General features: G+C 36.4%; 1 protein-coding gene and 1 pseudogene across 1 annotated transcript in view; both read right to left on the bottom strand.

The window, feature by feature from the left end:
- Positions 1-17259, bottom strand: part of SMAP1 (small ArfGAP 1) — a 177426-nt gene that overhangs the window by 126971 nt on the left and 33196 nt on the right. The window contains exon 2 of the mRNA NM_001097558.1: positions 6056-6189. Within this exon, the coding sequence (NP_001091027.1) occupies positions 6056-6189 (134 nt within the window). The remainder of the gene's footprint in view (positions 1-6055; positions 6190-17259) is intronic.
- On the bottom strand, positions 11704-14207 carry LOC106559561 (annotated as a pseudogene).

The following is a 17259-nucleotide window of genomic DNA, read 5'->3' as shown; positions in this document are numbered from 1 at the left end:
ACCGATATCCATCTGAAGGTCTCATGACTCAGGTTTTATTAAATGGGATTAAGTGACCTTTTCCCAACAATAGCTAGCCCCTCAAGGTCCTGGTAACCTTGCTTCCAAAATTCCGTAGAGAGTGCGCTATCCTCAAACCCTTCCCAACTCCCAGGTATATAATCAGCCACCCCTCAGAGGCCCGGGGCAGCAGCTCTTCCTGCCCACGGGTCCTGTCCTCGTGCCTTAATAAAACCACCATTTTGCACCAGACATCTTTCTTGGTTGTCAGCTCAGGACCTCACCTATATTCCAAAGCTTCATCAAGAGCAACAGAGCCAAGAGCTGTATGTTGAGGGAAAGATGGTATTAGAATTTTTTATGGCAGAAGAGTGTAATATGTTTCAAAGAAGAAAGATTTTCGTGTGCCTCCAAATGAATATAATTTTTTTAAGTAGGTAGAAATGAAAGCTGCAAATGAAAATAAAAGGCACAGAAACTAGCAACCACCACCTTCCATTCTGCCTCTAAAACAAGGGAACAAAAAACTGAAGTCAAAGCAGAAATATTCAGGGGTTGCATGGAATGAGAAGAAAGCAAGCTTCTATTCTTTTGTTAAAATAGTAAACAAGGATGTGACAAGGGTTGAGTTTAAAGACCTTTCCTTCTAGCCAAAATACAGTCAGAGATAGAGTAAAAATGGTAAAGATACCATGAGAGGGAGTAAAAATGCCTACACAATGTTGTAGACAATTTCTCTATGGATAAATCATAGGCCTATGGAGACTGGGCAGTTTCAAATGTAAAGTTCCCCACAGTATATTTTATAAATGAATAAATTTCAGTTGTTTGGCCTTAGTTCTTGGTTCCCAAGAAAATACAAAGTAGTATTATACTAGTCAGTAGTAAACAATCTGTGAAAGATTACTAAAAGATTTATAGATACATAAAGTATTAAAGGTGGCCCAAAAGTTATGAAGATAAATACCAAATATATGGAGTACACTTTGCAATGGGACAAAATCTCACTAAGATGTTTTATTAGGCAGCCCAATTTACAAGACTCTGCACAAGGCAAGCTAAGCAACTTGAAAGCACAAGTACCATTACCCTGGAATAAAAATAAGGTATTCTTCATTTTAACTCCTTCAATACAGACACTGAAAAATGAGTAATTAAAATTTTGTAAATAATGGAGAAAAAATGATAATCAATACTTGAAGTTAACAAAGCAGTACAAAATAAGAAATAGAGAGTATAGTATTTATAAAAGTACAAAGTGGTCTTTTCTAAAAATTTGAAAAGTGCCTGACCATAAACCCAAAATCATAGACATTTAACTTAACCATGAGCTACATTTTTAAAAAAATTTGTTGGGACGCCTGGGTGGCTCAGCGGTAGCATCTGCCTTTGGCTCAGGGCGTGATCCCAGGACTCCGGAATGGAGTCCCACATTGGACTTCCTGCATGGAGCCTGCTTCTCCCTCTGCCTGTGTCTCTGCCTCTCTCTCTCTCTGTGTCTCTCATGAATAAATAAATAAAATACTTTAAAAAATAAAATTTAAAAAATTTTTGTTTGATTAAAACGTAAGGTATCTATGTCCATGCTAATAAAAATCAAAATAAGTTCTGATCGATAAATTATTTTTAAAAAAATAAGCATAAAGGAATTCTAACACTGCTGTGATATGGTAATGCCCTAAAACTTGATTCACACACTCACAACATGTATATAAATGATATAAATATGGTGTATATAAAATGTCAGCTGATAAGCTTTCAGGCAAAACTTAGTTACATTTTACAGAGACACACAAAAAAAGAACATTTTTATTTAACAGTTTGGGCTCAGAGATTAAATCATGTTTCCACATTTGCAATTAAAGATCTAAAAATACATATAACTAACCAAATTTAGTTTAGTATGTAGTTTAGTTTAGTATAATACTAAACATCATCTCTGAAAATTAGAACCACGATTTTCATGAAATGTTGGGGGTAGTGGTGAGGGAAGACGCAGGATAGAAGTATATGCACTAAAGTACTTCCCTTACTTCTACAAATAAATGCCTCCCAAGCTTTTTTTTTACATCAAAGAAATTCTTTTAAAATGTCTATGAATAAGGAACACTAAATTACACTGTGATCTTCACTCTTCCTAATCTGAATTAGGAGTCAGAGTTAAGGGATCCCTGGGTGGTGCAGCGGTTTGGCGCCTGCCTTTGGCCCAGGGCGCGATCCTGGAGACCCGGGATTGAATCCCACGTCGGGCTCCCGGTGCATGGAGCCTGCTTCTCCCTCTGCCTATGTCTCTGCCTCTCTCTCTCTCTCTCTCTGGGTGTGTGACTATCATAAATAAATAAAAATTTTTAAAAAAAGGAGTCAGAGTTAATAAAAACAAGCTCCAAACGATAAAAATCTCAATGTATAGCAACCTAAGGGTACAGAAATCAGTGTAGTGGTTCCCCTAGAGAACATAAGTATAAATTGTTACAAGGAAATTTTCTAGGGTGATAGAAATGTTCTGTATGTCTTCATTAGGTGACACAGTACAGACATTTGCCAAGACCCATAAAACTCAGTTATATCTGTAAAATTGTTGTCTCTGTAATTATACTTCAATTTTTTTAAGTAAAAAATAAAATGCATAAGTATAGAGTTGGATTATATGGAACATACCTACTATCACAGGCAAAAGGATATGCTTAAATCTGAATAACATGCAACCTCAATAGACAACTGATACCATTACCTAACCATCTCAAAATGCCTTAACAGGGGCAGCCCCGGTGGCGCAGCGGTTTAGTGCCGCCTGCAGCCCAGGGCTTGATCCTGGAGACCCTGGATCGAGTCCCACGTCAGGCTCTCTGTATGATGCCTGCTTCTCCCTCTGTGTCTCTGCCTCTCTCTCTCTCTCTCTCTGTCTCTATGAATAAATAAATAAAAATCTTTAAAAAAAAATGCCTTAACATCCAATATGACTGCAACACCTGAGTGGCTCAGTGGCTGAGCATCTGTCTGCCTTCGGCTCAGGGTGTGATCCCGGGGTCCTGGGATCGAGTTCTGCCTTGGATTATCCAAGGGGAGCCTGCTTTTCCCTTTGCCTATGTCTCTACCTCTCTCTGTGTGTCTCTCATGAATAAATAAAATCTTTATTTAAAAATCCAATACGACTAAAAAAGAATTATATTTCACAAATATCTTCAAAAAGCTTTATACTCAATAATACTACATAATGAATCAATCTGTTTATTTACTTAGTACATTTAGCATCATAGATTTACTAGAAAGCTAATTGCTTAATATCAGAAAGATTCACGGCAACAATACTAAGGGTTTTAAACAATGAAACAAATGGACTAATATTACTAATAAGTGATAAGCTAACACTGAGTCTTTAAAATGTGCCAGGTACTACTCTAAATGTTTTCCCCATATTACCTTATTCGATCCTCAGAGCAACCCACAGGAGACATTCTTACTATTCCCATTTCATAAGTGAAGAAATTCAGGTACCCTGAGGTTAAATATCCTGTCAGGACTAACTCTGGCAGTCTGACTATCTAGAGACAACTTTCTATAAATCCCTTTGTTCTACTGCCTTTTTAGAATCAGTTGCCTGGAAATTTTCTAGGTTAAAATAAAGGTTGTGCATTATAGAATGGAACCTTGGGGCCTTCACCGATTACTTACTCATTTATATTGCATAGTAGTCCCAGGATGATTTTTAAAGAACAACTGGCTTTTCTTGCAAATACTTGCAAGGCCCACCACAAGAATACTGGATGGCTTACTTCCCTGTCTATGTGATTAAGCTTCTCTATATTTTTTTAAAAATAAAACTTCATAGTCTACTCATTTATTTTTTTTAAGATTCTATTTATTTATTCATGACAGAGAGAGAGAGAGAGAAAGAGAGAGAGAGAGAGAAAGAGGAAGAGGCAGAGACACAGGCAGAGGGAGAAGCAGGCTCCATGCAGGGAGCCCGACATGGGATTCGATCCCGGGTCTCCAGGATCACACTCTAGGCTGGAGGCAGCACTAAACCGCTGGGCCACCAGGGCTGCCCTACTCATTTAATTTTTAAGTAAGTGCATCTAACCTTGTTTCTCATCACAGAGCACTGAAAGAGGAGCTCTTTGGTATATGAAGCTATACAGAGCATTCTCTGGTGATAAGTGCTCATCAAAAGTTTTGCGTTCCAAAATAATAATTATTTCAAGAAGCTGACAGTTGAAATCATACAAATAATGTTCAAATACAAAGACTGTATATTACTTAATAATTGTTTTCAAAAGCCTGCCATTTTTAATAATTCAGTATCTTGCTATGTAACTATAACCTATTCCACAGAAAACCAATGAACTATACCTGCAGCCCTCTAACTGCTCTCACACATAGGAAAAGAACAGCTAGGGGATCCCTGGGTGGCTCAGGGGTTTAGTGCCTGTCTTCGGCCCAGGGCATGATCCTGGAGTCCCAGGATCTAGTCCCACAGTGGGCTCCCTGCATGGAGCCTGCTTCTCCCTGCTGCCTGTGTCTCTCTCTGCCTCTCTCTCTATCTCTCATGAATAAATAAATAAAATCTTTAAAAAAATAAAAATAAAAAAACAGCTCCCAACCTCAAATAAACTACTCTTCAACTCCTTTTAACAGCCTAGTTGAGAAAAAATATTATTTCTGGAAAACTGAATTGTCCAAGGATTTCATGTTTTGTCCTTAGTCTGAAATGAACTATTAAAAAGGCAATACACTTTGGGTCTTGAATGTGTTGTACCTCCATAACCCATCATAACCCATTACAAACACCAAGTTATATTTTCAAGCTATACTTCACGTTTTCTTGAAGACAACTTAAGAAACAACATTATTAAACCCGTTACCACAGTTACTATAGAGATGTTACCAAGAACATAGCCTTATATGCAATGTTCAAAAAGCTCTGCTTCCTTGATAAAAGAAGTAAATTTTCTACTCAAGGATTAGGAAAATACATAACGTATCATATTTCCTTTTATGCCCCAGCCAATAAAAACCTCAAAAACTTATTTAAGAGTGAACTTAATAAATTATGCTTGACTTAGATGCCTGAAGATCTCTTTGCTATTTTTTTCAAGTACTTCTAAGGTTTTTTTTTTTTTTAATATTTAAATCTTGGCTCTATCTAGAATTTACTTTGGCATAAATATGTCTTTAGCACAGAAGTTTTATTCTCTTTAACCAAATCTTTATGATCCACTCCCCCCAGTATTATATTCTATTCTTTCACTCTTACCTCACCCTATCCATGAGTTTCTGTGTTCTTTTTGTTTTTTTCTGATTGGAAGTATGTATGAATATCACTGAAGTTCAACTACATATATTTGTGTATTTAGTCTTCATATTGACTAGAAGATATTCAAGGGCATTAAGAAAAAGAAGTATAATTTCACTGTGAATTACAAATTAAAACCAGTAGAAATAAACATTTTTATTTTAGCAATTCATCTTAAGGATCAGAAAATAAGATTTTGAAATTTTAATAAGACTGTCACTTTGTAAAAATGACAAGTCCTTAAAATTTCAAATTTATCTCTAACAAAGCTAAACTATTCAAAACAAGTCCACATCAGCCATTAAAACATTGCTAACTGGGCTATGTTCCAACTATTGAGGCCTGTTTGAAAATTACTTTATACTTCTGTATAAAAGGGAAATCTTTCAAGTCCGTTCTTAGGTAAGAGGTGGTTTATTTTTTATCTTTACCCAGGCTCCCTCTACTGACAGAAAAAAAAAAAAAAAACAGACTAGAATTCTAAGGACAAATTTCATCAACACAAGGAAAAGGAATTCATTTTTTAAAGACTTTAAAAGCAACATTTTAGATAAGAATAGATAAAAAAACTGAGTTCATTACAGACCTAACAAGATATAAACATTTGAGAGTGGACATTTCAGGTAATACCCAAATTTTATATTGTGGCACATGCCACTTTAATATACTCCATTTCAATGTTAACCCTTAGATGCAAGAAGGGTTAAATATTTTATATTCATTTTAATATTGTAAATAATATCTCAGTAAGGAAATGTTTACCTGTATCTGTTCTGGTGTCCATTGGTCTAGGTTGACTGACTTGACCCTGGATATATGAACCCCAAGATTTCTATGGATTCCAGCACATCTGATGCAAATAAACACACCAATATTCCAGGAAGCCCATCGAGGACCTAATTAAGGAGAAAAAAACAAAGATAAACAAATATTAAATACTAAAATAAATATTATGGCAGCATTTAAAAAGTAGTCTGATTTTTTAAACAATTATAATGGGAGTCTTAAAGAATTTTATAGCTTGGGATGCCTGGGTGGCTCAGTGGTTGAGCGTCGCCTTTCGTTCAGGGTGTGATCCCGGAGTCCCGGAATTGAGCCCCACATCGAGCTTCCTGCACAGAGCCTACTTCTCCCTCTACCTATGTCTCTGCCTCTCTCTGTGTGTCACTCATGAATAAATAAATGAAATCTTAAAAAAAAAAAAAAAAAGAATTTTATAGCTCAAATTTCCAAATGGCACCAAGCAGCAAGGTTATAAATCAACCTTCAAGAACTTTAATGAATTTACTAATTTTGCTTTTCTAGGAACTTTCCCAAATCTGTCTAAGAATTTAAAACTAATTTATGTGAAAAGTTTTCACTTAGCATACATATTTGTACCAGGAATGGTAATATCCCACAATAAGAATTAAGTTCTTCATTAAATATGTAAGGTATTGCTTAAAAGATTACCAAAAAATCAGAGTTTTCAATGAAATGTAGATATTAGTAAGAAACAGACAACCAACCTTAAAGACAAATAGGCAAAAAGATATGAACAGATAATTCAAAGAAGAAACGTATGGCTATAAACATAAAAACATGTATGAGATTACTAGTAGTGAGGGAAAATGCTCTTTTAAACTACAACAATCCCCATCTTACATTAAACACATTGGAAAAAATATTTTAATCAACTAAATGTTAGAAACAATGAGCAACAATGTGGTCTGCCTCGAGAAACCCTATAGCAACATAGTTAAATCCCAAACATAACCCTGAATTAAGAAAAGTTATAGATGAACTAAGGTGTGCTATAAAATACTATTCTTTGGATCATGGTTAAAAAATTCTGAAAATCAGTGTAGAGAAACTCACATTAAGGATACAAGAATACAAAGCTTTAGTTGTACTATTCTTTATGTCTCTGAAAGTATATCCTTGAATTTTAAATATTCTTATAATTATTTTCATATATTGCTTGTATAATTAAAGTAAAATGGAAAAATTAAAGTACTATCTGGCAATTATGTCAACTATTCAGAAGTTTATACCTTTTTTTATAAATCATCTGATTATGAAAAAAATACAGTGTGAGATATCAATAAAAACCAAGCTTTCTAAAATACTTATAGACTTGTTTTCAGTACATCCTTTTTCTCTAAAGGTGAAAGTTAATCTGCAAAATAACACTGAAGCCAGTAATTATAATGCAGTAAAACTAAACTCATTCCTCTCCAAAATTCCTTAGGAAATAGTTTATACATACACAATTTATACCAAAATATCCTTTTAAATTTGAGAAATGACACCTATAAACTGACAAACATCTAGGGCATGTTCTATTTAAATGTTTGGTTGCTGGGATCCCTGGGTGGCTCAGCGATTTAGTGCCTGCCTTCAGCCCAGGGCATGATCCTGGAGTCCTGGGATCGAGTCCCACATCGGGCTTCTACATGGAGCCTACTTGTCCCTCTCCCTTTGTCTCTGCCTCTCTCGGTTCTCCACTCTATAAAATTAGCTTTGTAAAATTTACCTAAAATTGATTTTTAAAAAGCTGCTCAACATGGTAGTCATTCAAGTATTGGTAGGAAATACTCATTTTGACTCACCAAACTACTGGTGAATACTTACCAACTCTGTGCCAAGTAAATGTTATTAGAAGACCATAGACACAAAGGTAAAAAGCTAAGTTCCCAGACTCAGGAAGTCAAGCGAAGTATAAATAGGTATAACTATTTAAAAAAACAATTTGAAGAAATCTAGTAAAGTTCTAGATGAATAAACCTTTCCACCCAGCAATCACACAAATCTCTCTCACATACACACACATGCACACACAAACACACTTAGGCACACATACATACAGATTGACCAGTTTATATATGTAATATGACATATTCAGGTATACATAAACACTCATATATAACATACCCTATAGCAGGTGGGGGTTTTTTGTTTGTTTGTTTGTTTGTTTTAGGATTTTATTTGTCTAAGAGAGAAAGAGTACAAGCAGGGTAGAGCAGCAGGCAGAGGGAAAGAGAGAAGCAGGCTCCCCAGTGAGCAGGGAGCCCAATGTGGGGCTCAATCACAGAACCTTGGGATCATGAACTGAGGCAGATGCTTAACCAACTGAGCCACCTACAACAGTTATTTTAAATGGCAAGTCACAATCCATTAGTTTAATCTTAACAAGTATTTATTTTTAAGAGAAAAGGATAAAAGATATGAGTGCACCACACAAAAGGTAAGAATAGTTGTTAAACTTTTTTAAAAAAATCAGTAACATACAGGAGCTGAGTGGCGTAGTTAGTTGAGTAAGTGATGGATTCTCAGTTTGCGCTTTGGTAGTGATCTCAGGGTCATCAAACCTCACATCAGTCTTCAAGCTCAGCACAGAGTCTGCTTGGGATTCCCACTGTGTCCCCTACCCCAAGTGTGAACACACACACACTCTCTCTCTAAAATAAATAAATAAATCTTTAAGTAAATCAGTAATGTACGTTATATGTACGTTATATGTATATAAACACACGTACACATGAAAACCAAGTCCTGCTGTAAAATGTTTTTTCTCTGGGTCACGGTCGAATATGGCTGAAAAACACTACAAAGAAACTCACACATGTATTTAAGAAGCATGTACCAGAATATTTATAGCAGCATGGATTCCTAAAATGACTGGAAATAACTTAAATGTACACTAGTATGATTATCTCACCATACAATGTGAAAATGAATACTCTGCATGTATCAACACAGACAAATCTTTTTTTTTTAAGATTTTTTTTTTAATCCATGAGACAAACAGAGAGAGAGAGAGAGAGAGAGAGAGAGAGAGAGGCAGAGACACAGGCAGAGGGAGAAGCAGGCTCTATGCAGGGAGCCCGACATGGGACTCGATCCCAGGTCTCCAGGATCACACCTTGGGCCGAAGGCAGCACTAAACTGCTGAGCCACCCAGGTTACCCAACACGGACAAATCTTAATTACAACATGGAGTAATCAATTTTAGCATAAGGTGATATACATAAAGGGCAACGTCTCCAACTAAGGAGACAAAGTCTGCAGATCTCACAGAGATAGCAAAGCCTGATCTGAAATTTAAAGGCTAACTAGTAAGCAGTAGGCACAGAATATGTCAAGACACTTTCTTGGCAAAGGCTAAAAGGTGTGGTACAGTAAAGGACTTTGTTATGGCTGAAGAGTAGAGTATTAAATGTATTTGGGGACAGTTTCGGGAAATGATAGGAGGACACAAAATTAAAGTCTTTATGTGGCAGACAGTGGTTTACCCTGACTCCCAGGGAGAAGGCCCCTAATCACTCTTTCAAGTTCATCATGACATTCCCACTCATATACTATGATTAGATATGCCCTCTCCTGCCTTTGTGCCTTTGCATTTGTTGCTGTTTCTGCCCCAAATGTTTCTTCCTTAGGTCTTCATATACCTGCCTCACTTTGTTGCCTCAGTTCACACACTACCTGTTCACAGAGGACTCCTATGAGTACTCTAGCTAGAGTTGCCTCCCCTAGTTACTCTCCATCATTTATAATACTTCTACCAATCTGTTCTAAAGTTTACACAAAAATCTAAGGCAAACAAATCTAAGATAAATACAAATAGCTGGAGGGTTTAATTATTTTAGAGCTAATTCTGAAACTGAGAAAAGTTAAAGAAAGACAAAGTTCCAGATCAGTATCTCTCAAACTCTAATGTGCATACATAATCCTAGGGATATTACAGATTCTCATTCTGTAGCCCTCAAGTGGCATCTGAGATCCTGCAATCCTAACAAGCAACTAATGTTGTCCATCCTGCCATACACAAAGCACATTTAGAATAGCAAGATTCTATATTATTCTTGAGAACGTCTTCAACTCAAGCATTTAGCATACTTCTTTGACCTGCTTTCATTATTCTTACTGAATTAATGACTCAAATTGTGAAAATTTATTTTAATATACTAGGAATCAAATCTGTTGAAGAAAAAATCCAAAGTTCATTTAGAATTCAAATACTGGGTTATTTTTAGTGACCCGTATCACTGTCTCACTTAAAAGCAACACAAATAAGCTAGTATCAACTAAACTAATATTACTTATATCATAATCACACTAAAACAAAGCTCCAGTAATGAAAGAGAAGATGTTATCTGGTCTTACTAATACTAGCACTTTGACTCATATCCTGCATCACTGAATACTTAGAGGACATAACAATCCAAATATAACATGTTGAAGGATTAATAAATGTGGCAACCAGAAGAATGGAAATAGACAAATGTGAGAATCACCAGGAGTTAGTGAGTGACTGGACAACAGTGATGAAGAGGTAGAGACCAAATGTCTATAAGTTCTATTTAAATCTGGGATTTAAAGCATAAAGGCAGACTCAGAAAATTTTGCAGGTAATCTTTTGAATGCTTTAAATGAAATTTGGATATGGAGTGACATGTGGAGATGAAATTATAACAGTGACTTGTGGAGATGAAATGAAATGTGCATCAAGCAATTGGGAATACAGGACTTAAGTTCAAACTTAAGATACAAACCTGAGCATCTTCAAGATGGCAGTTGTAGCCTACAAGCACAAAAGAACAAAAAAAAACTAGAGTACCAAGTCTTACGGAGAAAATAAAAAGTAAGACAAAAACAGAGGCCAAGGTCTTAAAGAAAAGATAGTCAACAATGTCAAAAGTTTCAGAGAAGTCAAGAAGAATTGGGTTAGGAGAGAATATCTGGGTATGATAACTGAGAGGTCATTCGTTGGTAACTGCATGGAGATTAGGCAGGAAAGAGGGAGGGAATTTATTCATTCTGAATTCCATTACCAGATTAAGGAGGAAAGGAGGGGAAAAGAAAGGAAATTCACCCCCCTCTGAATTCATTATCAGATTAAATCCTTTCACCATTTCAGTCTCCAACCCCAAGTTTTTGAAGATTTTATTTATTTATTCATTAGAGACACCGAGAGAGAAGCAGAGACAAGGCAAAGGAAGAAACAGGCTCCCTGGGGGGGGGACGTGATGCGGGACTCAATCCCAGGACCAGGGGATCACACCGTGAGCAGAAGGCAGATACTCCAACCACTGAGCCACCCAGGCATTTCTCCAACTCCAAGCTTTTAATGGTTTTCTATTTTCCTCTATTTTGCTTTCATGACCATTTATAACCTTGATATTTCTTTTTAACAATTATTTAAGACTTTTATTAATGGGTTGCCTTGCTATTTGTTGACTTTTGAAAAAATGAAGTTGTAAATTTTTATTATAAATTAAAAATGAGGTTCTTAAAAATCTCAACTTGACCAGACATGAAACAATTTAAAAACCTTTAAAGGTTTATTGAGAAAAACTAGGCTTAAAAGACAAAAAAAAAAAAAAAAAAAAAAAAAAAAAAACAGGAAAAAAAAAAAACAAAACCCAAGTTTGTCATTACCAAAAAAAAAAGACGTCTTTAATAAAAAAAATAAAAAAACAAAACAAAACAAAAAAAACAAACCATGCTACATAGATAATGCAGGTAGCTCTATTTATCTGGTCAATGAGCAAAAAGCAAGCACTTAAGGTCTTCAGCTCCAATCCTTTGTTCATTTCTTAGTGATGGAATTTCATCTTTATTTCATGTTGGATGACTAAACCAGATGACAGAGATGGTAAGCTGGCATTTACTCAGCCCTGCCCTGTTCATCCTCAGGATCAGAACTCTCAGCTGGTGGATCAACTGCTTTGGTCTCTTTGCCATCTTGTGGTTTAGGGTTTTCTGGGGGTCTGTACTGCTAACTAAAGTTGTGGCAGTACTGACGTTGAGGGTGGCTGTTGACCTTGTGTCTCCTCTCTTTGATTTTCCTTATCTTCCTCATTGCCATCCTCTCTAGGCTGTCTTTGGCAAGGAGGACCCCTGCAGAATTGTGGTCCATAACCCTAATACATATTCTGTTTCACTGGTCTACCTTGTTTTCCCACGCCCTGGTTGTCAGCAGCTTCCATCATTTCTCCCTGCACAAGAGGGTTTGAATACTGTGGTCAATACCCACAGGGTTCCTGACTGTAGTAGGTCCTGGCCTTTGGGACCACTTTCTGATTCCTCATTCTTTTCCCCACTCTCACTATGCTGGTAAATCTGCTGGCAATTGCATGGAGGACCCCTGCGATGTGGATAGCATCTATAATGGTTACAGTCTGCTGCATATTTACTGCCTTGCTCTGCTCCATCAGGGCCTGTAATATTCACTGCCTCTGTACCCTTTTCTCCTCCAACAACTCAAACTCCACAATGGTTTCTCCACCTCCTACACTGTGAAGGTACTTCCTGGGGTTATACTTCTTTATGGCATTCTGGTGTACAAATACATCTTCCTTGGTGTCATTCCTATAGATGAAACCACATCTGTTTCTTTTTTTTTTTTTTAATTTTTATTTATTTATGATAGTCACAGAGAGAGAGAGAGAGAGAGAGGCGCAGAGACACAGGCAGAGGGAGAAGCAGGCTCCATGCACCGGGAGCCCGATGTGGGATTCGATCCCGGGTCTCCAGGATCGCGCCCTGGGCCAAAGGCAGGCGCCAAACCGCTGCGCCACCCAGGGATCCCACCACATCTGTTTCTTACATTGAACCATTTTACTGTTCCCAAAACCTCCGTTGTGATGATGCTCTTGTCCCAGCCTGCAAGCGCCATGGATGTGAGGCCGGCGGCCCATGGTGTCAGGCTTGGTGTCTGCAGAGCTGAGGTCCGGTGCGGCAGCTGTGGCTCCTCCCAGGGGTGTGATGGTAACTAGGCCAGTGGCAGGGTTGGGGCTGCTCAGGACTCTCTGGGATCTGCTCTCCACTCCCGCTACTGATCTAACTCTAACCTTGAGCCTTCTTGAATCAACTTTATTTTGCAGTACTCCAACTTACACACTCAGGGAGCCAATCACAACAGAATCATTGCTTTCCCTTCAATACAACTCAATTATCCTGTCTTGAAACTTTCTTGCACACCATTTCCCTTGCCTAGAAGCTTCAGCTTATGACCACACAGATCCTATCTCATTTTCAAGGCCTAACTAGACTCCCATATTATCCAGAAAATCAATCTTTATGACTTCATCCCTTCACTCCCTGTTCCTATAAATGTCTACAGCCCATGAAAGCTTGTTCCACACAATATGTATGTTCCAATAGGTACCCAATATTTTTATTTGTAATTAGTTTTATCTAAATTACAAGTAAATGGTGAATTTCTCACTAGTCAGGCTCTATATGGCCTTCCACAACACCTACAGTAAGGAAAAAGGCTTATAGTATGGATATAGGGAGCATAATAAAAAATCTGCTAAGTCTGAGGACTTAGTCAAATATACAGGTTCTTTGATACCTGAAACAATTCATCTACTATTTTAAAAAACTAAAAAAAAAAGCAATAAACTGTTTCCATTTGGAAACAAAAACAATTAGCTGTGAGGTAGGACTGTTGTTTTTAATATCCATTTAGCCATTCTGCCTCTTAATAATAAAAGCCCCTAACTTTTAGCTAGAAACATGGATGCCCGGATAGAGACCTCAGTTCTCAGGCTCCACTGCAGCTGTGGCCAAATGACCAAATTCTGGCCAATGGAATATTAGGTGAAATCATGTTTTGGCATTAACCAGATTAGTCCTGTGTTCCCCTTGCCCCTTCTCCTTTCTCATTAGCCAGGACATAATAAGAAATGAAACTGCTATCTTGGACTCAGCTATTAAAACCCCATGTTGATGATGACAGAACTACACTGTCCATCCTGGACAGTTTCTCTCCAGACTAATGTAAAGAAGAAATAAATGCATATGCTGTTTAAGCCAAGGTTTTAGGGGGTCTTTTTATGACATCATCTAAGCCTGTAATCTATGGAATTCAATGTGAATTATATTTGCTTGTTGGTGGCAGGAAATAAAATGTGCCAGATTAGCCCTCTATTTAAGAGCCAAAATTCGGGATCCCTGGGTGGCGCAGCGGTTTGGCGCCTGCCTTTGGCCCAGGGCGCGATCCTGGAGACCCGGGATCGAATCCCACATCGGGCTCCCGGTGCATGGAGCCTGCTTCTCCCTCTGCCTGTGTCTCTGCCTCTCTCTCTCTCTCTATGTGACTATCATAAATAAATAAAATTAAAAAAAAAAAAAAAAAAAAAAAAAAAGAGCCAAAATTCTAAGAGGCATTAATTAATAATAAAACACAGTTTCATCAAACCCTAGTTTTCCAGATTCAATTTAAATCACCAAATATGTGTTGTGTCTGGTTTTTTTTTAAGGATATTAAATAAAGAATATAAAACACAGGTCCTGCCGGAGTTTGTACTCTAGAAAGTCATACAATAGGTATAGTGTACATACAAATGATAGGGGAACACAGAAGAGGAAAAGATGAATGTTGGCCAGGAATATTAGTGCAAGCTTTCTAGAGACAGTGGCATTTGATATGATTACTGAAAGACAAAGTCTAGACAAAGTACATTCTAGGTAAAATGAATAGTTCCTTTCCCTCACAATCATGAAAGTTTCCTATAATGCTATAGCCAAAAAATAAGTAAATAATGCAGCACCCAATTATTAAGTTTCTTTTATGTAAATAGAAATTCGATTTTTTTAAGTTGTAATACATATGCATCTAAATACCAAGTCACTAATAACTTTCAAATCGAGATGAAAGACAGTTTTAAGATAGAGAAATTCTGTAGAAAGTGGGAAAATGAGGTTTATAAAACCATAAATTATTACATATCTAAATAATATTTTTAAATACTATATATCTAAAAAAGTAACAAGAATTTTACTGAGAAATGAATATGCTTATCTTGTAGCTTTCACACCATTTGAAAAATAAGATGAAATTGCATTCTCTTCTGAGAAGAAACTTAAGTTTCTGATTATCATGACAAACATAAAAGCTACTTTGAATTTTTTTAGAAATAGAAAATAAACCAAGATAAGGAAAAGGGAATATAACACTAACTGCTAAATGTCATTTCTTTTTAAGACTTAGTTCTTCTATAAAGCCTTCTCCAATTCCCCCAAAACTTCTGTAACATTTATCACAATGATCTACAGTTAATTGTCTTAGCTATCTTTTCTGAGAAAGTGATCTCTTTGAGAATAGGATCATATTATTGATCTCTGTATACTCTGTATAGTCTGTACGCACTGTTAACATCTAACATAAAAATGTAGGCTGTCTCTAGTTTACAAATGATAGCTAAGACTGTGAGCCACTGAGTTCTGCTACCAAAACTGCTAGGAGGTACTTTTAGAGGAATTCACCACCATATTGAATGTGCAAGACATTATTCATCATATTTCCAGATATACTGTTTGATGTAATCTTAATAAATATGTGAGATAGGTAATATTACTACATCATTTTCAAGACTGAGAAACATAGGGTCAAAATATAGAAAGACAGGAAAAAGAGCTAGGACTATACCACAGGCAGATCCCAAAATGCAACTATGGAAACTCTGCATCTCCTACTATGATAATTTCAGCCTTCCAAACAAAATTCCTTTACATTGGCTGACTGCTTTTACTTTATTCTGTCAACATTTTGAAATGCCAAGTTACTTATTGTTGAGGCCAATAATATAGATTTAAAGATGCCAATAATCTTTCAACTCTCCAAAAGTATCAATGCTACCCATACTTTTACAAGTTCACTTTATTTCTTTCCCCATAATACCTAAGATTAAAGCAGTAGAACTGGATTTGTTTTAATTTGTTGGAGAAAGAAATTGGAAAGGATAGAGAATTTTGATCAAGGGGGAAGAGAGGGGAGGTCAAAGGCAAAATCAACTGAGACTAAAGAGTACTTTCATAAGGCAGCCTCATAATAGTGGATGCCTAGGGAAAGGGATACACAATAAAGCAATTAAAAGATCCTAAAGAGAACAGCCTGTATCGAAGGACTGTCCACAATCAAGCATGAAACAAGGAAAAAGCCCTTTCTCTTTTCCTACCCCAAGGCCCTTTGTTCTTTACCCTAGTACTGATTAGCCTTTCATTGCTCATGGCCAGCTAGGTTATAGATTAAGTTCACTCACAGATCAGCAAGAGACCCAAGCAACAACCCCTAAAAATATATTTTCTACATTGTAAACAACAGAACTACAAACTTACAAAAACAACCTGTATATGTGTGGTGGGGGAGGAAAATCACTGAAAATAAGCATGGGAATGATGGGTATGTTCTAAAATTTTACTACTAGTGATAGCAAAACTGTTAATACATTAAAAATCATTGAATTACACATTTAAAATAAATGAATTTTATAGCATGTTATTTATATCCCAATAAGGCTGTTTAAAAAAAAATCTGTATACATTTCCTTAAATGAATGATCTCAAGAGTCATGAGATCAAGCCCCATGCCAGGCTCCCTGCTCAACAGGGAGTCGGCTTGAAATTCTTTCCCTCTGCCCCTCCCTGCACACAAGTGTGTTTTCTCTAAAATAAATAAATCTTAAAAAAAAAAAAAAAGTTTCAAAATTAAACAAAAATTTTAAAGAAAAGTTCTATAATAGTATTTCAACAACAGTTATTTTAAATTGCGAAACCATTTCTTCCAGCAAACATATACAATGGAATGTTTAGTTAGGTTTCTTTAAATATTAAGTATTTTAACATACAAGGTTTTTACTCAGAAGGAAACAAAATGTTCCTTCATTTTTTTTTAAATCTGAAAGTAACTAACATACTTTGGTATGACCTACTCACCTATATTTGACCTATCTCAAATTCATGTTTTCCTATTAAATAGCATCAGTAATGCCAAAAGATGACACGTAGGAATAACACCTGATAATTAGGATTCCTAGGTAACTTTACAAGCTTCAAGGAGTCACTATAATCCTAATTAGAAGAATCATACTATTCTAATCAATCACTTCCTGAAGGTTGGTATATGAAACATTAAGAGGCCAAGTGATTGTGATTACTAAAAAATGAGCTCACACAAAATTCGTATCAAAAAACCC

This window comes from Canis lupus, chromosome 12, assembly GCF_011100685.1.
Source record: "Canis lupus familiaris isolate Mischka breed German Shepherd chromosome 12, alternate assembly UU_Cfam_GSD_1.0, whole genome shotgun sequence".
In the NCBI taxonomy this organism is placed as follows: Eukaryota; Metazoa; Chordata; class Mammalia; order Carnivora; family Canidae; genus Canis; species Canis lupus.
This window is presented reverse-complemented; position numbering and strand designations above follow the sequence as displayed.